Source organism: Anomaloglossus baeobatrachus, chromosome 2 (assembly GCF_048569485.1).
Source record: "Anomaloglossus baeobatrachus isolate aAnoBae1 chromosome 2, aAnoBae1.hap1, whole genome shotgun sequence".
Classification (NCBI taxonomy): Eukaryota; Metazoa; Chordata; class Amphibia; order Anura; family Aromobatidae; genus Anomaloglossus; species Anomaloglossus baeobatrachus.
The window spans coordinates 696,475,582-696,497,273 of NC_134354.1; the positions used below are offsets into that span (position 1 = coordinate 696,475,582).

A 21,692-nucleotide genomic window follows, 5' to 3' on the forward strand; every position below is an offset into this window, starting at 1 on the left:
AAAAGTGGAGAAAAAAATGGAGAAAAAGTGGAGAAAAAGTGGAGAATAAATGGAGAAAAAGTGGAGAAAAAGTGGAGAAAAAAATGGAGAAAAAGTGGAGAATAAGTGGAGAAAAAGTGGAGAAAAAGTGGAGAATACGTGGAGAAAAAGTGGAGAAAAAGTGGAGAAAAAGTGGAGAAAAAAATGGAGAAAAAGTGGAGAATAAGTGGAGAAAAAGTGGAGAAAAAGTGGAGAAAAAGTGGAGAAAAAAATGGAGAAAAAGTGGAGAAAAAGTGGAGAAAAAGTGGAGAAAAAAATGGAGAAAAAGTGGAGAAAAAGTGGAGAATAAATGGAGAAAAAGTGGAGAAAAAGTGGAGAAAAAAATGGAGAAAAAGTGGAGAAAAAGTGGAGAATAAATGGAGAAAAAGTGGAGAAAAAGTGGAGAATAAATGGAGAAAAAGTGGAGAAAAAGTGGAGAAAAAAATGGAGAAAAAGTGGAGAATAAGTGGAGAAAAAGTGGAGAAAAAGTGGAGAATACGTGGAGAAAAAGTGGAGAAAAAGTGGAGAAAAAGTGGAGAAAAAAATGGAGAAAAAGTGGAGAATAAGTGGAGAAAAAGTGGAGAAAAAGTGGAGAAAAAGTGGAGAAAAAGTGGAGGAAAAAATGGAGAAAAAGTGGAGAAAAAGTGGAGAAAAAGTGGAGAAAAAAATGGAGAAAAAAATGGAGAAAAAGTGGAGAATAAATGGAGAAAAAGTGGAGAAAAAGTGGAGAAAAAGTGGAGAAAAAGTGGAGAAAAAGTGGAGAAAAAAATGGAGAAAAAGTGGAGAAAAAGTGGAGAATAAATGGAGAAAAAGTGGAGAAAAAGTGGAGAAAAAGTGGAGAATAAGTGGAGAAAAAGTGGAGAAAAAGTGGAGAAAAAAATGGAGTAAAAGCGGAGAAAATTGGAGAAAAAGTGGAGAAAAAGTGGAGAAAAAGTGGAGAAAAAGTGGAGAATAAGTGGAGAATAAGTGGAGAAAAAGTGGAGAATAAGTGGAGAAAAAGTGGAGAAAAAGTGGAGAAAAAGTGGAGAAAAAGTGGAGAATACGTGGAGAAAAAGTGGAGAAAAAGTGGAGAAAAAGTGGAGAAAAAAATGGAGAAAAAGTGGAGAATAAGTGGAGAAAAAGTGGAGAAAAAGTGGAGAAAAAGTGGAGAAAAAGTGGAGAAAAAAATGGAGGTAAAGTGGAGAAAAAGTGGAGAAAAAGTGGAGAAAAAAATGGAGAAAAAGTGGAGAAAAAGTGGAGAATAAATGGAGAAAAAGTGGAGAAAAAGTGGAGAAAAAAATGGAGAAAAAGTGGAGAATAAGTGGAGAAAAAGTGGAGAAAAAGTGGAGAATACGTGGAGAAAAAGTGGAGAAAAAGTGGAGAAAAAGTGGAGAAAAAAATGGAGAAAAAGTGGAGAAAAAGTGGAGAATAAATGGAGAAAAAGTGGAGAAAAAGTGGAGAAAAAAATGGAGAAAAAGTGGAGAAAAAGTGGAGAATAAATGGAGAAAAAGTGGAGAAAAAAATGGAGAAAAAGTGGAGAATAAGTGGAGAAAAAGTGGAGAAAAAGTGGAGAAAAAGTGGAGAAAAAGTGGAGGAAAAAATGGAGAAAAAGTGGAGAAAAAGTGGAGAAAAAGTGGAGAAAAAAATGGAGAAAAAAATGGAGAAAAAGTGGAGAATAAATGGAGAAAAAGTGGAGAAAAAGTGGAGAAAAAGTGGAGAAAAAGTGGAGAAAAAGTGGAGAAAAAAATGGAGAAAAAGTGGAGAAAAAGTGGAGAATAAATGGAGAAAAAGTGGAGAAAAAGTGGAGAAAAAAATGGAGAAAAAGTGGAGAAAAAGTGGAGAATAAGTGGAGAAAAAGTGGAGAAAAAGTGGAGAAAAAAATGGAGAAAAAGTGGAGAAAAAGTGGAGAATAAATGGAGAAAAAGTGGAGAAAAAAATGGAGAAAAAGGGGAGAAAAAGTGGAGAAAAAGTGGAGAAAAAGTGGAGAAAAAAATGGAGAAAAAGTGGAGAAAAAGTGGAGAAAAAGTGGAGAAAAAGTGGAGAAAAAAATGGAGAAAAAGTGGAGAAAAAGTGGAGAAAAAGTGGAGAAAAAAATGGAGAAAAAGTGGAGAAAAAGTGGAGAATAAATGGAGAAAAAGTGGAGAAAAAGTGGAGAAAAAAATGGAGAAAAAGTGGAGAAAAAGTGGAGAATAAATGGAGAAAAAGTGGAGAAAAAGTGGAGAAAAAGTGGAGAAAAAATGGAGAAAAAGTGGAGAAAAAGTGGAGCACCCTTTGGTGCCTTTCATGTGGCACTAAGGGGTGCTTAGCTTTGTATTTTGCCAAAAAAATGAAAAAAAAAATGACGTAGGGTTCCCCCTAGTTTTGTAGCCAGCTAGGGTAAAGCAGACGGCTACAGCCTGCAGACCACAGCTGGCAACCTCACCTTGGCTGGTAATCCAAATCTAAGGGCACCCCACGCTGTTATTTTAAATTAAATAAATAATTTAAAAAAAAAAACACGTAGGGGTCCCCCAAAATTGGATCACCAGCCAAGGTAAAGCAGACAGCTGGGGCCTGATATTCTCAGACTAGGGAGGTCCATGGTTATTGGACTCTCCCAAGCCTAGAAATAGCAGGCCGCAGCCGCCCCAGAAGTGGCGCATCCATTAGATGCGCCAATCCTGGTCCTTCGCCCCAGCTCATCCCGCACCCTGGTGCGGTGGCAAACGGGGTAATATATGGGGTTAATACCAGATGTGTAATGTCACCTGGCATCAAGCCCTGGGGTTGGTGAGGTCAGGCGTCTATGAGATACCCGACATCACCAACCCAGTCAGTAATAAAAAAAAATAGACGACAAACACATTTTTATTTGAAAAAACACTCCCCAAAACATTCCCTCTTTAACCAATTTATTAGAATGAAAAACAAATCCAGGTCTGGTGTAATCCAAGGGGTTGCCATGACGATCCACACTGTCCCAGTCAATGAAGAGCAGGATGTTCCCCATTGGCTGGGAGAGCAGTGCAGTGACCTGAGCTAACATCAATGGGTCAGCCCAGGTCACTGCAGGGGATGACAAGTGCTGCTGTCAGCGAGGTACATTACCTGCGCTGATCTCCAGCACTGCCGACAGCCCCTGTCATTGAGTTCAGTGACCGGCGCCTTCACAGCCAAATATCGCGAGAGGTCCGTGACGTCACCGCTAGCCAGTCTCGGGTCGGAAGCGAGAGGTGATGTGAGAAGCGGCGGCCATGGAGGACGGTGACAGCGCTGAGGTCGGGATGGCGGGACTTCATCACCGCAGGTAAGCCGAGCGGGGGGGGGGTGTGTGTGTGTGTGTGTATGTGTGTGTGTGTGCACATGCCGCGGGCAGGAGGGGGCAGAGTGAGCTGAGCGGGAAGTGTGGGCTTCCTGCACGTAACTAAGATAAACATCGGGTTACTAACCAAAGCGCTTTGCTTGGATACCCGATGTTTATCTTGGTTACCAGCTTGTGGCAGGCTGCCAGCGATGGCTCCTGCACACTGTAGCTGTAAAAAGCCCTGCTTTTTGCTGCTAGAACCGTTCTCGAACGTATCTAGAACTATCAAGCTTTTGCAAAAAGCTCGAGTTCTAGTTCGATCTCGAACAGCCCCAAAAATCACTCGAGCTTAGAACTGGAGAACCTCGAACCACGAACCGCGCTCAACTCTACTAATGAGTCTGGAACCGAAGATCGCATGACACCGGTACAAAAAGAAAATGAAGTGAAATGTCTGAGTCCCGGGAAATCCCTTAAATGTGAGATGCTATATGAATTGAAGAGGACCCATGTTTTTAACCCTTCTCTTGATATTTAATAAAGCATATATATTTTTATACCTCTGTCAGTATTTATGGGTACATGGCCGTCAGTCAAATTTGACAGTATTGGTTGGAAAGGACAATGAGAAATGGTGTTCGGATGAAGTACAATCAGGAATTATGAATTTCAGCGTCAATTCTTTTTGTTCTCAAAGGAGATAAGCCGACTCCTCTCTTCCCACTGAACTGAGTGTTCATGTGTATGGGGGAGGAATTAGGAAAAATATCTGATGATTAAGCAAGTTTTCTGCCTCTTTCTACTGAAGGTGTGAAGGAATCTGAAAACTAAACTAAAGTTTACAGCCTAGATGTCCGTGTATTACATCATATCACTTCAAGACTGGAGAGAACATCAGAAGAACTGGCAGAAGGATGTTCTTCTGCTCCACAGTTGATCTAACAGACAATCTGTATGACACATTACACTTGTCTGTATGAATTAATATTGATTTGGGGGGGTCATAGTAGACTGATGACTCATGTATGGACTCTTTGATGTCTTCGATGTTCTTCACAGGTCAGTCAGGATGACCAAGTCATTCACTCAGGCAAATCACATCAGTTTATTGCCTATTAATGCCAGATTTATCACATTCCAACCCTCTCTCTCTGGGAGGCTCAATTTTTGAAGGTCTCCAGAGTTTTTGTTTCTTTACGTGTGTATTCTTATCTTGTATTTTTTATTATCTAACCACAATACGATACATGGTCAGTGTGTTTTCTGCAACAAATTTGCCACCATAAAAGTGACAGCAGCATAAATGTAAATTTTTAATGGCTGCCCATCAGCTAATGAAGTTACTTTTAAGTATATACTATTGCAAAATGAAGCTGGAGTAAGGTGGTCCGTAATGGACACTGAAATCCATGACTCTAGTAAAGATTCAGGCACGTGCAGATCATTTATATCAGGTAAAGTAAAAAGAAAAAAAAGAGCTCCCTTCCTTTTCAAAGCTATAGTAAAGAATATTTTCTATGTTAGTTAATTGCACATTGTTGTCTTAAGCAAGTGCTATTAATAATTGTATTCCTTAGGAGAACTTGGCAACATGTGAATGTCACTTAAAGTTTTCCACATGGGGTGTAGCCAGCTTGCAGTACAGTTGTGAAAATTAGAACTTTCTACTTTACCATCAGGGATGGACTGTCTTGCTTCTTGGATCCAGCCCTTTCTGGACTGGTTCCCTGCTCTCCCTGTTGATATATATATATGCCACTGAAATGCCTCCTGAGTAAATAGCAGGGAGACCCAGGCACAGAACAAACATCCTTATCCTGCTCCGATTTCTACTTACAGCACAATGAGGAATGAAATTTGCTCCTTAGCATTTGTCCGGGCAGTATTTTCAGAATTTGTAGCCACTTTAATATTTGTATTTTTGGGATTGGGGTCTGCCCTAAATTGGCCGTCGGCTCTCCCCAGTGTACTGCAAATCTCCATTGCTTTTGGCCTTGCCATTGGCACCTTGGTACAAACATTTGGACATGTAAGCGGGGCTCATATAAATCCAGCGGTCACGATAGCGTTCCTGTTGGGGTCTCACATCTCTATTCTGCGTGCAATATTCTACATAACTGCCCAGCTTGTTGGAGCAATTGCCGGAGCTGGTATCCTATATGGAGTGGCTCCAAGTAACATCCGTGGAAACCTGGCCATCAATGCGGTATGTATTAACTGAATATTTGTGGTTTTCTATGCATGCATCCCTATGAATATAAAAAAAGCCAACCCAATCTAACCCTAGTATCGCTCGTGTCTGAGTGTGTAAATGGTGGTGACGATGAGTGTTTCCATATGGGCAAGAACAGGAAAGGATGTTTCCTTAATGATTACATCTTTTTGTATTTCCACAGTAGTAAAGTATTATTACTACTATTATTATTATTATTATTATTACGCAAATAAAAAAAAACAAAAAACTAATTTTTATTTTACATTTTTATTTGTAATTGCCATAGATTGTTGGCTTCCTTCTTGTATAGTTTTCTAACATAGAAGTATATATAGTTTATTATTGGTCAAAGACCCATATATGTTGATTGCAGCTGGCTCTACAGATGTTCTGGAGGATATATAAATTATTGCAAGGATAGATGGATGGAAGAATGGATAGATGGATGGATGGATGGATAGATATAGAAAGATGGATGGATGGATAGATAGATATAGAAAGATGGATGGATGGATGGATAGATAGATAGATAGATAGAATTTTTTTACATGTTTAGAAGAAAAAGAGAAAGCAGCACTCCAAGAATAGACAAAAACTGTTGACTTTATTAACCCATATGGCTAATAAAGTCCACATTTTTGTTTATTTTTGGAGTGCTGCCTTCTCTTTTTCTTCTAGATAGATAGAAACTATTGCAAATCTCGGTGAATACAATTTTTGTGCAAAGATTTATCACTTTTGCCAATTTTACATGGCTATTGCCTCGTTTCAAAAAGGACATTGTCGTCTATACAAATGTTGTTTTGTACACTTTTTTAAAAATGTGTATCTCTATTCAGTAAGGAAATAGTGTAAAAAAGTGGAGAAATATTTTTAGACAGAAGTGTAATATCCTAAAATGTGCCAAATTTATCTAACATTGTGCAACACTTTGATAAGTTTGGCACAATTTATGGCAATCTGGCCTCGCAGCAAAGTGACTTTAACACTAGAAGTCCCAGAGAGGGGTCATTTAACATTTCTATCATTGGAACTTTATGGAGCTCGAAATTCCTGGGACTTCTAGTGTTAAAGAGTCTTCTCCTAATAACTTTCCCCCTTGAAGTGTATAAAATACTTCTACATATGTCTCTCCAGCACTTGTGTGTGTCGAGAGCAGATCTTGGGAACCACAAAGAGAATCTTGTTTTCCTTGTTACCATATGCTTTGTGCCTGTCCTGAAGGATACATCTGTAGACGTAGTGGACGCTGCGCACATTACATTCTTCACATATAATGGATAGTCTGTCAGATGATATTGATGAGTGATTCATCAGAAGGAATATGAGCGTTTTACAGCATTTGTGTTACGGACTGATTAATTTTGTGCATGAGGGGAAATGTCTAATTAGAGTTATCTAGATGATTCCCTGAAAGATAATTGCAATGCATTATATGAAGAGCCAATTAATTATAATTATAGTTTATTCTTCTAATAGTAGTATGGGATTGTGCTGGGATTAATCAAGCCTGCGAGATACATGTTAACATTCCCCCCCTTGCAGGTATCTATCGGATCCTCGGGTCTGGCAATGGTTGTGGAGCTGGTGCTGACATTCCAGCTGGTCCTCTGTATCTTCGCATCCACAGACAGCAGACGAAATGACAATGTAGGGTCACCATCTTTGTCCATTGGGCTGTCGGTGACTCTGGGACATCTCCTGGGGGTAAGATAACTCTGATTGCATTAACTATGTGATATTAAATATTTGTTTTAAAGGGAAAGTCACCCAGTTTCAGTATTTATATAATGATACTGGTATATTTATGTAAAAAATAAAGTATCCATGCTTCTATTGGGTAATTGGAAAAAATATAGTTCTTCTGCGCTGCCTCAATGGACAAAAATGACTCCAAATGGATGTAATTGAAAATGGTTTATTAGTCTTTGCAGTTCAAGGCAATCTAGCCCCTTTTTCGGGACAAAACCATAGCTACTTGAATCGCGCAGACTAGTAAACCATTTTCAACTAAATCTATTTGGAATCCTTTTTGTCCATTGAGGCAGCGCACAAGAACTGCATTGTTTCCTGGTCGTCTTCTATCTCGATGTGCATCATCCATGGATCTGCATCAGCCTGTTATACACACATCAGTAGTTGTGTCACACAACTTTCCTAGGTGAGGAGATACTAATCTCATTTCTACCCCTATTGTACCACTTAAGACCCCATTGCACTTGTTTCTGCCTTAGTTAAGCACAGAGCAAAAATAGCAGTGCAAGTATTTCCAGTGTTGTAAAAAAAGAAAAAAAATTGCAGATTCCGTTTGTGCACGTAAAATAGTTAAAAGAAATGGGTAATATCTTTACTTTCTCTCTCGTTTATGACTAATACCTAGGAGTCCTCCTAAGTAGAGGACTCTGAGCTAAGACATTTAGATGCTTTAACTCCTTCACCACCCGTCGATTTTCCATTCCTTAGCTTTTGTTTTCTCCTTCCTCCAGTAGCCATACCTTTTTTTTTTTTTCCATCTTATAGCCATATGAGGCTTGATTTTTACTAGACAATTTGTGCTTTTGAATGAAACCATTCATTTTACCTTGTAGTGTATTGGAAACTGGAAAAAAAAGTTCCAAATGTGATGAAATTGCAAAAAGAATACAATTCCACGATTGCTTTTTTTTTTTTTTTTTTTACTATGTTCATTATAAGCTAAAACTGACCTGGCAATATGATTTTCCAGGTCAGTATGAGTTCATAGATACCAAACATCTGTAGTTTTTTTTCAATTTAAGTAGCAAAAAAATGCAGAAATTTGTAAAAATATAACACTTTTGTTTTTCTGCCACTTTCCAAGACCTGTAACGTTCATATATTTCAGGATCTGGGGCTAAGGATGGTTTCTTTTTTGTGCCCAGAGCTGATGTTTTTGCTGATACTATTTTGGGGAAGATACAACTTTTTGATCACCTATTATTGCATTTTATTACAATGTTGCGTGTCCAAAAAATGTAATTCTCACATTTGGATTTTTTTTTCATTACGATGTTTACCAATCAGATTCATTTATTTTATATTTTGCTAGGGTAATTCTGAATGCAGTGATATCAAATATTTTTTTATTTTTTTATTTTCAGTGGAGTGATTTGAACTTTTGTTTTTTTTTATTATTATTTTCAGATTCATAAAATCATTTTTTTTTTTACTTTTTATTGTATTTACTAGTTTTCTCAGGGGACTTGAAGCTGCTATCATCCAATCACTTTTGCCACACAGAGCAGCGTATCAGCATCAGCACCGCTCTGTACAGCAGAAATCACAATCTCCTATGTTGGCTCACAGCCGGCATTCACAGGAAGGTCATCATGGCAGACACAGGAATTGTCAGCTGAACCTCAGGTGTCATGACAACCTTCGCGCCCTGCAATCACGTCATGGGGCAGCCAATGGGAGCGGGGAAGGATGCGTTTTAAATCTCGGTCAGAAATTAAAAGCAAGCTTTAACTGGTTAACAAGCACGGCAAGATCTACAATCCACCTGTGCCTGCGAGAGGCACATGGCGGCTGAACATATCAGTTGACATGTGCATGGAAAGATGCTGGCTCAGTGTATGAGCCTGCATCAAAGCAAGGGACACAAGTTATAATGTAAATATACATCCTGAAGGGGTTAACATGACATATGTATTAAGTTGTTAACTAGTACCTTTACTCCAACACTCCAGCCGCTATTAATAATACCATTGCTGCCCATCAATTTAATTTACAATACTCAGCCAATGTGTGTATACAGTGTGTCCACCCATATCCTGTCCACCGCCATTAACTTGAGAACGGCGGCAGCTGTAGCCATAGAAGTGGTGTCTAGGTATAGTAAAGTAGCTGTGTGCTACGCAATGAAACCACCTATAGTGCCACCTGGTGGAAAACAACGGAGTTATCATTTTTATCTTGAAAATGGAACGAGAGAAAGGAAAAAAGTGAATTAACAAATTGTAGGGCATCATCAATTCAATACGAATCGACACCTTGCATACAGAAATGCTATGATATGAAACCCATGACCCCCTAAAACATTGAATGCTGGTCACGCATATGAGGCTCATTTAACTTTGATGCTCAAAGTGGCCACCGTCAGCTGCAATGCACATCTGGTCTCTGGACAGCATACTGTATCTTGCTGCACGTTGTGCAATATGGTAGGTGACACGTTTGCACAAGCATCTGTGACACGTCGTCGTAGGTCCTGCAATGTTGGTGGAGGGGTCGCCTACACCTGGTGTTTGATGTGACCTCACAGAAAGAAGTCCAATGGGGTCAGGTCAGGTGAGCGTGGAGGCCACTCCCTGAAGCCACCATACCTAATGACTTGTAGGAAAGTCTCCATGAGGTATCGCTTCACGTCCGCAGCCTTGTGAGTTTTACACGTTTTAATCATAGCATTTCTGTATGCAAGGTGTCGATTCATATTGAATTGATGATGCCCTACAACTTTGTAATTCACTTTTTTTTCTCTGTCTTATTCCGTTTTCCAGATAAAAATGCTAACTCCGTTGTTTTCCACCGGGTGGCGCTATAGGTGGTTTCATTGCGTAGCGCATGGCTACTTTACTATACCTAGATACCACTTCTATGCCTATAGCTGCCGCCGTTCTCAAGTTAATGGCGGTGGACAGGATATGGGTGGACACACTGTATATATATATATATATATATATATATATATATATATATATATATATTATATATATATATATATATATATATATATATATATATACACATATAATTTCTTCTCTAATTCTTATATAAAGATGCACAAAGTCAATTTTCTCTGTCTAAATTGACTTTGTGCATCTTTATATATCAAGTAGAGGAGAAATTATTTGTTATTTTAAATTAATATAAGATAATGAAGGGGAAGGAAGGTGAAGAAAATAAACATTACAGTAATTATACATTATTTAGAGAGAAATATACATTGTTACTCAATATATGATACATCAAACATACCCAATATACTGAATGTATTCAATATTACTTGTAGAGTTTAACACAGGGGAATGTCAGGAATTTTAGATTACTTTGCATTTGGTAATCTTAAGAGGCTCTTCGCTGCTCTTCTACATGTCCAGGAGGAATTCAACACATTCATTCAAATATTATAGCAATGATTCATCTTTTTCTTTTTTCTCTTGAGGTATTCGTTGCCATTTTGTGCCAAAATATTCATAATGGTTCACGTGGGTTGATGAATTTTACACAAAATCAAAGATGCTGGTATTGTCTTTTTTTGCACCTTTTTATAGCTAAAATATGAAGAAACCTTTAAAATGTTGCATGTTAGTCTCCAAAAACAGATTTTAAATGTGGGGAGTAAAATTATACAAAATTTTGGTAGAATTTTGAAAAGTTGCAAATGATGAATTAGGCTAAAATATCTGGATAAGGCCCCCTTCACACAGTCGTGATAAAAACGCACATTTCTCACGGTTCGTGATATGGGTGCATATGTGTGCGTGTTCCATGTGTGTGTTCAACGGTTGCTGTCAGTGTGCTCTCCGTGTGATATCTGTGATAGCACATGGACAGCAGGAGCTTCTATAACTCACCTGTCTCCAGCGCTGCTGCTGCTTCTGAGTCCACGGTGCAGTCAATATGCATGAGCAAAATGAGTGGGCCCGGAAGCAAGAGACAGGTGCCCAAGACAGAAGGCTGGAGACAGGTGAGTATAGCAAATAATTTTATTCCAAAGACGTGTTTTCTCCGTAACATGTCACACTTATGTCACACAGATTACATCAGTGTGTGGTTCGTGTGACACTCGTGCTGCTGGAGAAAAATAGACTTGCTTCCGTGCGAAACACATGGACACATGAGCATGAGAAAAAATGGATGTGTGCGCAGACTGGTTGATTTTCATGGGTCTACATACGTCTGTGTCTCCGGTACGTGTGAAAATGGATGTCATATGTACCAAAATCACGGACGTGTGAAGGGGGCCTAAAGGCCCCGTCACACACAGAGATAAATCTTTGGCAGATCTGTGGTTGCAGTGAAATCATGGACATATTGTTCCATTTGTACACAGCCACAAACCTGGCACTGATTGTCCACAATTTCCCTGTAACCACAGATCTGCCGCAGATTTATCTCTGTGTGTGACAGGGCCTTAAGGCAACCATAGCCCACATTCTCAGACAAAACAAAGACAAAAAACAAGTAAAGTTCACTTAAAAAGACAAAAATGAAATAATGAAGAAGATACAAATTAAAAAGTTGCTGCCAGAACAATTTTTACTCCAGAAAGAAGGGGAAAAAACAATAATGGATTAGGTCTATGTTTATTCAATTATGTTCCAATATTGTATATAAAGAAATGTATAAGGTCACAGCAAATCCAGATAATTCATATATAATAAAATGTATGTTGTTTTTATTATTATTGTGTAATTTCATATTTTCCTGGACAAAACAACAAAAAACAGCCAGTGTGACCACTTGAATTACGTCTGAAACCGCCTATATATTGTTGGGAAGCTGGCTATAGCAGAAAGCAGCTTGTTTATGATACATTAGTGAGTGTCTGCAGGCACAATGAAGCATGGTGGAAGGTCCTTTTTAGTTGGGCGCATCATTTCAGCAAATGGAGTTGGAAATTTGGCCAAGGCTAATGATGTCCTCAGTGCCAAAAAATACAGTCAGATACTTATCCATCATACATTACTATCAGGAGGTATCTGATTGATCAAATTTATTCTGCAGCAGAATAATGACTAGTGATGAGCGAGGACAACTATGGTTGAGTGCACAGTCAGATGCTCGGATGGGCTCGATTCGAGTACTGAGTGTAATGGAACTCAATGGGGAACTCAAACATTTTTCAGGAAGATCTTCTGTAAAAATATTTGATTTCCTCATTTACTTCCACCGTACTTGGTACATGAGTCGAGCAAGTCCGAGCATCTGACTGGTCATTATGAGTCCCAAGTATGCTACCGCTCATCACTAATAATATACGACCCACGTCACTAATATCTTTCTTTAGCATAAAGAAGAACAAGGAGACCTGGATGTGATAATATGGCCCCCACAAAGCTTTGATCTCAACATATTCGATCCTCTGTGGGATTACATAAAGAAACAGAAGGATTTTCACAAGCCTTAATTCACAGAAGATCTGTGGTTAGTTCTCCAAGATCTTTAGAACAACCTCCCTGCCGAGTTCTCTCAAAAAATGTTGATTGATTTAGATTTCTCTTTTGTTAATTCATTTTCCATTTTAATTGCTAAAAATAAACTATTCACATTTCTATATTGTACAGTATTCTTTACAGAACACACAAACCTGTGTACAGTCTGCATTTATTTACCTAAAACCCAGATATGAACATTGCAACTAATTAAATATTCTAAATGTATTGGCAGATTTACTTCACTGGATGCTCTATGAACCCAGCTCGATCCCTCGGTCCTGCAGCCATTACTGGGATCTTTAAAGATCAATGGGTGAGATATTAAATTGAATGTCTTAAAATGTACAAGCAAAAAAAGTGCGATTACATGATTGTTTTGACATATTTTATTCACTGTGTTCACTATATGGTAAAACTGATGTGTCTGTGTGATGCCACAGGTTGGTATTAGTTTGTAGATACTACACATGTATACTTTTACTTTTATCTAAGGGGTTAAAAAAATTCAGAAGCTTGTCCAAAAAAAGAATAGCGCTCTTGGTGCCATTTTCTGAGACCAGTAGAATTCTCATTTTTTGAGATCTGGGGTTCAGTGATGGCTTATTTTGCCTAGAGCTGACATTTTTAATTATTCCATTTTTGTGCAGATTCGACATTTTAATCCCCTTTTATTGTATTTTTTTTAAATTGCGCCCACCAAAAAATGAAATTTTGTCGTTTGGAATTTTTGTCTCGCCACGCCATGTACTGATCAAATTAATTGATTTTATATTTTGAAAGCTCGGGCATTTCTGAACTTGGCAATACCAAATATGTGTATATTGTTTTAGATTTTTAACAGTTTTATTTTCAATGGGGCGAATGGGGGGTGATTTGAACGTTTATGTTTTTTTTATTTGTTCATATTTTTAAAAACATTTCTTTTTACATTTTCTGTTTATTTTACTAGTCCCCCTAGGGGACTTTATCACTGCACAGCCTGATCACTAGTTCATTTCTATTGATCAGAGCAGCATTGCTTTGTTCAGCAGAAATGCAGCGTTCCTGTGTGAGCCAGCGCTCTGTCGTCTCTCACAGGAAATACGTCACGGTCATGTCAGGGGTCGTCACATGACCCCGAGCTATCATGGCAACCATTGGCTTCCTGTGTTCCCGTCTGATGGCAGCAGGGAATGGCACAATCCTTTCCACAGCTATTTAAATTATGCTGTCATATTTTGGCAGCGCAATCTAAGTGGATTGCCGATCCACCCATGCCTGTTAGACCCACATGTCTACTGTTTAAATCAGCAGACATATGCGGGAATCACACCAGGCTCGCAACACAGCCATTGACGTACCAGAATGCCATAGGTCATGAAGGGGTTTTAAACACCAGTATTGAAATTATTGAGCACTAGAGTAAGATATGTTAAATTTATTTAGAGATGCACACCACTTATAATTTGCACATCATTGGGCTAGCTTTGTGCCAGAAAATGAGGTGTATTTCAACCATAAGCTAGCATAGATTTCAGTTACAAAGTATGCCAGTATATTGATATATATATTATATAACATCTGTTGCATGATGGTAGGTACAGTTGATCGAGTACCTAACTATTCGTACTTTCTATACTCATAACAAGTACTGTCTAATACTGGGGTATTCAATCCAAATAGCATGTGCAATGTGAGTCAATGGGGAAAACTCGCAATGTAACTAGTAACCCGAATTATGCACTATTCGCTACTCGCACAAATAGTACGGCATTCAAGTTACTCGTTACTTTGTGAGTTTTTCCCCACTGACTTGGCATTGCACATGCTTTTCGGAATGAATATGCGAGTATTAGACAGTACTCGTTATGAGTATAGCGAGTACGAATAGTTAAGTACTCGCTCAACTCTAGTGGTAGGCTACGGTCACTTTTACTAGCACCTAGCACACTCTTTAAAGAGCTGCTGGACAAATTTGACAACTTTTTGACTTTCCTCCCTGTGTCTCCATGCAACTCAGAGGTTATAAAGATCTCTAATAGATTTGTGGGTAAGAAGTCTGAGATAATTTTATCATAGGCTTACTCCCTATATTGATATATTTTTAAATAAAGTATGTCAGTTTGTTCATGTCCCCAATTTATACAAAAAAATACAGATATATCTTAATAAAACCACGTACAACTAAACAGCCGAAAGCAGGGATGCAAAGCATAACCAAAAATGAATTAATAACGCACCACATAATTATACACAAAAGATAAACATGATATAAATGCAATTACAAATTGCAACATATCAAGAGTGAGTACAGCAACAGAACGTACCCGCGGTGTTCACTGCCTTTGCTGTATGACGTACATTATTTTAATAGTGCAGTTAAATACAGGGTTAAAGACTGTTTGTATATTGACTTAAGTATATACGTGACCATAATCAAGAAATATTTATTTTTATTACTTCTTTTTAAAATTGTAATCAACACCATTGTTAAAGTGATTCAGACCTACACCAGAGATTCATAAACCGAGTAATAAAAGATTTTATGCAATTAGAAATAATTTCAGGTAAGTTCTTTTAGTTTTATAACATTTTTGTGATCCTTACAGAATTACACTTTTTTACTTCTCATTTATATAAAGTCCATTGCTTTTATGCTCATTCACTGAGGGCTAATATCAGACACTGCTCCTCCAGGTAGTAGAAGGTCAATGATATTTTTTTGCAGGTCAATCCATAGAGTGCTGTGTTGTACTGCAAAGGTATAAGCACACAACATCTTTTCCAAACAAGCTTTTTAAGTGCTTTTTTTAGACATTTTCTGTGGGCTTTTTCAACATTTTTGACCTCCATCGGGTGGGCTTATAGAAGTGCCAGACGGCGCAAAATAGCCGACGTCCAGCTCAGTGCTCCTGTCTATACATTCTCCCCCTGTTTCCACAAACACCCTGGCTGCTGTTTTTTCATATACTTGGATTAATAAAAGAACAAAACTTTCACAATTGAAGTGTGCCGCTGTTCATCTGTATTCCATAATTCTGTCTCCACCTTACCCTACAAATTATCTCTAAACCCCCAGTATATGTGCATCCAGATATGGATTTCTGTGCAGGACTGCTTAAATAATTTAACATCTGGAGACCCCTCTTCAAAGCTAATTGCTAGACATGGTGCTAATGCAACAAGTTGGCAGACAGCTATGAGCCACACATCATGCGACCGCAAGCCTTATAAGGCTCCAGAGCCAAAGGATGGCGATTCCTAATATAGGCTGTAATTCTGTGTCAATACAAGAATTGTAATCCAGTTCATATAACATATACCCAACCCTTTGCAACAATTACAGTATATCCATACAGTGGAGGAATTAAGTATTTGATCCCTTGCTGATTTTGTAAGTTTGCCCACTGACAAAGACATGAACAGTCTATAATTTTAAGGGTAGGCTAATTTTAACAGAGAGAGATAGAATATCAAAAATGAAATCTAGAATATCACATTGTATAAATTATATTAATTTATTTGAATTCTGTAGAGAGAAATAACTATTTGATGCCTCTGGCAAACAAGACTTAATACTTGGTGGCAAAACTCTTGTTGGCAGCGCAGCAGTCAGACGTTTTTTGTAGTTGATGAGGTTTGCGCACATGTCAGGAGGAATTTTGTCCCACTCCTCTTTGCAGATCATCTCTAAAATATTAAGATTTTGAGGCTGTTGCTTGACAACTCGGAGCTTCAGCTCCCTCCATATGTTTTCTATGGGATTAAGGTCTGGAGACTGGCTAGGCTACTCCATCACCTTAATGTGCTTCTTTTTGAGCCACTCCTTTGTTGCCATGGTTGTATGTTTAGAGTCATTGTCGTATCAGAAGACCTAGCCATGACCCATTTTTAATGTTCTGGAGGAGGGAAGAAGGTTGTCACTCAGGATTTTACAGTACATGGCTCCATCCATTGTCACATGGCTTTGGTGATTTTGTACTGTGCGCTTAGCAGAGACACACCCCCAAAACATAATGTTTCTACCTCCATGCTTGACAGTGGGGAGCATGTTCTCTAGGTCATAGGCAGCATTTCTCTTCCTCCAAACACGGCGAGTTGAGTTAAGACCAAAGAGCTCATTTTTTGTCTCATTTGACCACAGCACTTTCTCCCAATCACTCTCAAAATCATCCAGGTGTTCATTGGCAAACTTCAGACGGGCCAGCTGAACATGTGCCTTCTTGAGCAGTTGGACTTTGCGGGCACTGCACAATTTTAATCCATCATGGCGTAATGTGTTACCAAAGGTTTTCTTGGTGACAGTGGTCCCAGCTGCTTTGAGATCATTAACAAGTTCCGACTTGTAGTTTTAGGCTGATCTCTCATCTTACTCATGATCCTAGAAACCCCACGAGGTGAGATTTTGCATGGAGCTCCAGATCAATGTCGATTGACACTCATTTTGTACTTCTTCCATTTTCTTAGTATTGCACCAACAGTTGTCTCCTTCTCACTGAGCATCTTACTTATGGTTTTGTAGCGTGTTCCAGCCTTGTGCAGGTCTATGATCTTGTCCCTGACATCCTTAGAAGGATCTTAGGTCTTGCCCATTTTATAGAGGCTAGAGTCTGACTGATTGAGTCTGTGGTCTTTTATACAGGTGACAATTTAAGACAGCTGTCTTTAATGCAGGTAACAAGTTGATTAGGTTCATCTAAGTGGACTGTAGGAGCCAGAACTCTTAATGGTTGGTAGGGGATCCAATACTTATTTCTCTCTGCAAAATGCAAATAAATTTGATATAATTTATACAATGAGATTTTATGGATTTATTTTTGATATTCTATCTCTTACTGTTAAAATTAACCTACCCTTAAAATTATAGACTGTTCATGTCTTTGTCAGTGGGCAAACATACAAAAATCAGCAAGGGATCAAATTCTTATTTTCCCACTGTAAATAAATTGTAATTTTTTTTTCTCAATTTCCTTTAGCCACTATATCAAAAAGGATCTCCATGAAATAAATGTAAAGGTTAAGGTGGTGTCACACACATCGACGACGACAACAACGTCGCTGCTACGTCACCATTTTCTGTGACGTTGCAGCGACGTCCCGTCGCTGTGTGTGACATCCAGCAACGAGCTGGCCCCTGCTGTGAGGTTGTTGCTCATTGCTGAATGTCCTGCTTCATTTTTTCGTCGTCGCTCTCCCGCTGTGAAGCACACATCGCTGTGTGTGACAGTGAGAGAGCGGCGAAATGAAGCGAGCAGGGAGCAGGAGCCGGCGTCTGGCAGCTGCGGTAAGCTGTAACCACTGTAAACATCGGGTAACCAAGGGAAGACCTTTCCCTGGTTACCCGATATTTACCTTCATTACCAGCTTCCGCCCTTGCTGCCAGTGCCGGCTCCTGCTCTGTGCACATGTAGCTGCAGTATGCATCGGGTAATTAACCCTATGTGTACTGTAGCTAGGAGAGCAAGGAGCCAGCGCTAAGCAGTGTGCGCGGCTCCCTGCTCTCTGCACTGTGACATGTAGCTGCAGTACACATCGGGTTAATTAACCCGATGTGTACTGTAGCTAGGAGAGCAAGGAGCCAGCGCTAATCAGTGTGCGCGGCTCCCTGCTCTCTGCACATGTAGCGATGTTATGATCGCTGCTGCGTCGCTGTGTTTGACAGCTAAGCAGCGATCATAACAGCGACTTACAAGGTCGCTGTTACGTCACAGAAAATGGTGACGTAACAGCGATGTCGTTGTCGCTGTTGCTATGTGTGAACCCAGCTTTACAATAAGGAAATAAACAGAATAAACCAATAGATCAGAGTGTGGTGAAGATGGAAAACCCAAGTGGTCATATGTGAAGTATACTGAGAGATTAAATTGATTATTTGCATTTTTCATCAGGTCTTCTGGATTGGACCCATCATTGGTGGAATTTTGGCTTCGCTCATCTACAACTTTCTCCTGTTCCCATATAACAAGAGCCTTTCTGATAGGATCTCTGTACTGAAAGGTACATATGAACCTGAGGAGGAATCGTGGGAAAACAAGCAGGATCACAAGAGGCAATCTGTGGAGTTGTACAGTGCCCACCCTCTGCCCAAGGGCACAGAAAAATTTTAATCTTGTGGAACTTCGTACCGACCTATTAAGTCATTTGGCCAAGCTTAATCCGGGGTTTCAACAACCGCAATTGAAGCGCACATAATGCTGTGCTGTAGATTCTCTTCACATGTAATCCTGTGTAAATATACTTTTGTTTTGTAGTGCTTTACGGCATTAGTTGATATAATACCATTATCTTCTCTATTAATCTTTGAGGCTCAGGAGCTTGTAAACCACAAACGTCTGTCAAATCCCATTTTTTGTTGAACGCCTCTTCATAAAGTCAGTGGCATCTAGTCACACTGGGCACCGCGTCATCAATCATGCAAAAAATTCAGTCTGACAGAAGAATATATTGATCTAAGAGCTGTGGATTGTCTGCAACTAATACATAGGCAGCCTCTCAGGTTGATTGTACTTACTCATCTCTGAATAAACAATGTCACTTTATATACTTCAACAGAGCCGTTATATGGCAGTAGATTTTATTTTTGGATTTACTGAAAAATAGAGTTAAATAATGCTAAAGTAGAATGGAGTGTTGGATCATTGCTTGTGATGTAGAATATAGTGATATAATATATTAAAAACAATATGGAACATTGAAGAAATAGAAATAACATTTAGCACTTATGTAGCCGATTTCATCCTTAAAGGGCATTTTCCCCATAGGAGAGAAAGATATCACAAGAAAATATTCTATCCTGAGTTGTCATCTTCTATGCATTCATCGGAAAGTGGGTTATACAGTTTTCTCACCCAACATTCTCAGACTTGTGGACAACATATCTACCTATTTATCCCTTCCATGTGGCTACATACTGTATTTTTCAGATTATAACACACACTTTCCCTCCCACAAATTTGGGAGTAAATTGAGGGGTGCGTCTTATAACCCGAATGTTGCTTATCGGGGATGGTGGAGAGGGATATGCTGTGCTGGGGTCTACGGGCCGAAGGCACTTTGCTGTGCTGGAGCTGCCGGTGCTGTGCTGGAGCTGCGGGCGATGTGCTAGAGCTGCGCTTTGCTGAGGCTGCAGGAAGAGAGTGCTGTGCTGTGCTGGGGCTGTGGGTAAACTGAAAATGTCAGTGATGATGACTTCAAAATAATGGTGCCCTTAGACGGCACGTGTGCAGATGGAGCTCTTGGCTCAAGATCTTATCTGCGCAAGCGCCACCTCCGGGCGCCATTTTCCTTAAGTCCACTGCTGGAGTATCAATGGGCCAAAGGCGATGCGTGCCCAGATGAGATCTTGAGCCGAGAGCTCCATCTTGCATGCGCTGACTCCGGGCACCATTATTTGAAGTCCGCACCGCCAACATTTTCAGGATAGCGCATGCAGCCCCAGCACAGAATAGCACCCTTAGCTCACAGCCCCAGCACAGCCCCATGCCCCAGCACAGCCCCTGCAGCATTGCCCTATTCCACCACCGCCCCTGATTTCTGTGATCCCACTCCACCAGCACTGCCGCCCTCTCCTGGAAAGACACCGCCAGATTGTAAAACAGAACCCATTTATTTTATTTTTTACCCTGTAAATTTGGGGTGCGTCTTATAATCTGGTGCATCTTATAAACTGAAAAATACGGTAATTGGAAATATTATTCACAACTATATAAAAGTGTAGTGGCAACCAAAATCAAACTTGCCATGATTCAGCTTTCTCAGAAATACCTAACTATCTGAACAGAGAATTAAGAAGAGTCCACCATGATTGTCCATGATTGTCCACCAGAGCAGTAACTCTTATTTGGCAGCTCTCTGGTCTGGCTGATAGAGGGATATCAGAAATAAGGAAAGCTCCTTCATGTTAAAATGCTGCTGTTGTGATGAGACAACCCCTTTCATAACCTTTCAAGACAGAACTCTAGTGATTTCTAAATTTGGGGGAATAAGTTAATCTTTCAGTTTTCTAAAAGTATTTTAAAGTTATTTTACATCTTTCATTTCATTTAAATGTGTTTTACCTGTAAAGTCAGATGTAATGTAATGCGCTTTCTTAACAGACCCCCAGTTCTTACCCTCTATATTGAGCCTGTACTATTTATCGCTGCTGTTTCTGTAATTTAAAATATTTAGGATGTTGGATTTATGTACATTGAAGACTATGTGAAAAGTTTATCATCCCCAAAAGTTATAAAATGATGTATGATCTCTATGGCATTTGGCTCCGATATTGAAGGATATGCTGTTAGTTTAATAGTTTCTTTAATTGCATGTTTTTGGTCAATCTTATGGTATACTATATATATTTAATAACTTGTCTCATCTTCTTTATCAATCATTGAGCAGATCTTATGCATGACTGTATATTTTGTAACAGGTGTTAAAGGGAATTTTTTAGTTGATTTTTGCTGCATAATCTGAGAACAGCATAATGTAGAGGTCGAGAGCCTGATTCTAGTGATCCAGTGTCATTTACTGGGCTGTGTTCTGTTGTTTCAATAAAATCATTTTTTTCATCAGCAGGAGATTATCACTACATGACTAGTTGTCTCATGCCTCCTAGTCCTCCTGTTAGGTGTAATCCCCTTGCCACCACTGATTAGCAACTTTCTGTCAATGTACAGTGTACACAGAAAGCTGCTAATCATTGGAGTGGGCGGGGTTATACAGGGCTTGGCATTTTGAGCACTGCTAGGTCTACAGCAAATAAAATGCTAGTTTTATCACAACTGCAGCACGCATTAAACTAAGTGATACATAGCTGGAATAAGGACATCCGTCTTTACATTAGGCCTCTCTCAGATGAGGTAGCAAACACTTTGTGACAGATTGTCTTAGATGGCTTGTATATATGCTGTTATACTGTGTATCTGATATGAAGTGCACACTCTGCCTCACATAGTATATTATAGGTCCCAGAAATTTGTAAATTCTTGAAATAATCATTTTTAAATATGTATTGAACATGTCACCAATTTTCTAAGTAAATATATTTGTAAAGGTG

General features: G+C 39.2%; 1 protein-coding gene across 1 annotated transcript; it reads left to right on the forward strand.

The window, feature by feature from the left end:
• The first annotated feature begins 4,968 nt into the window (after positions 1-4,968).
• Positions 4,969-20,903, forward strand: LOC142292126 (aquaporin-5-like). Its single transcript, XM_075337252.1, has 4 exons — positions 4,969-5,486; positions 7,041-7,202; positions 12,906-12,986; positions 18,541-20,903. Exons 1-4 carry the CDS (start codon positions 5,124-5,126, stop codon positions 18,757-18,759), a joined length of 825 nt encoding a protein of 274 aa, XP_075193367.1. The 5' UTR covers positions 4,969-5,123; the 3' UTR covers positions 18,760-20,903.
• Positions 20,904-21,692: the final 789 nt, after the last annotated feature.

What these genes read in the sequence shown, in the direction of transcription:
- LOC142292126 (XM_075337252.1), top strand. Translation starts at nt 5,124, where the DNA reads ATGAGGAATGAAATTTGCTCCTTAGCATTTGTCCGGGCAGTATTTTCA. An exon ending in GAAACCTGGCCATCAATGCG is followed by an intron (nt 5,487 to 7,040) that starts GTATGTATTAAC and finishes CCCCCCTTGCAG; the next exon opens with GTATCTATCGGATCCTCGGG. An exon ending in CTCTGGGACATCTCCTGGGG is followed by an intron (nt 7,203 to 12,905) that starts GTAAGATAACTC and finishes ATGTATTGGCAG; the next exon opens with ATTTACTTCACTGGATGCTC.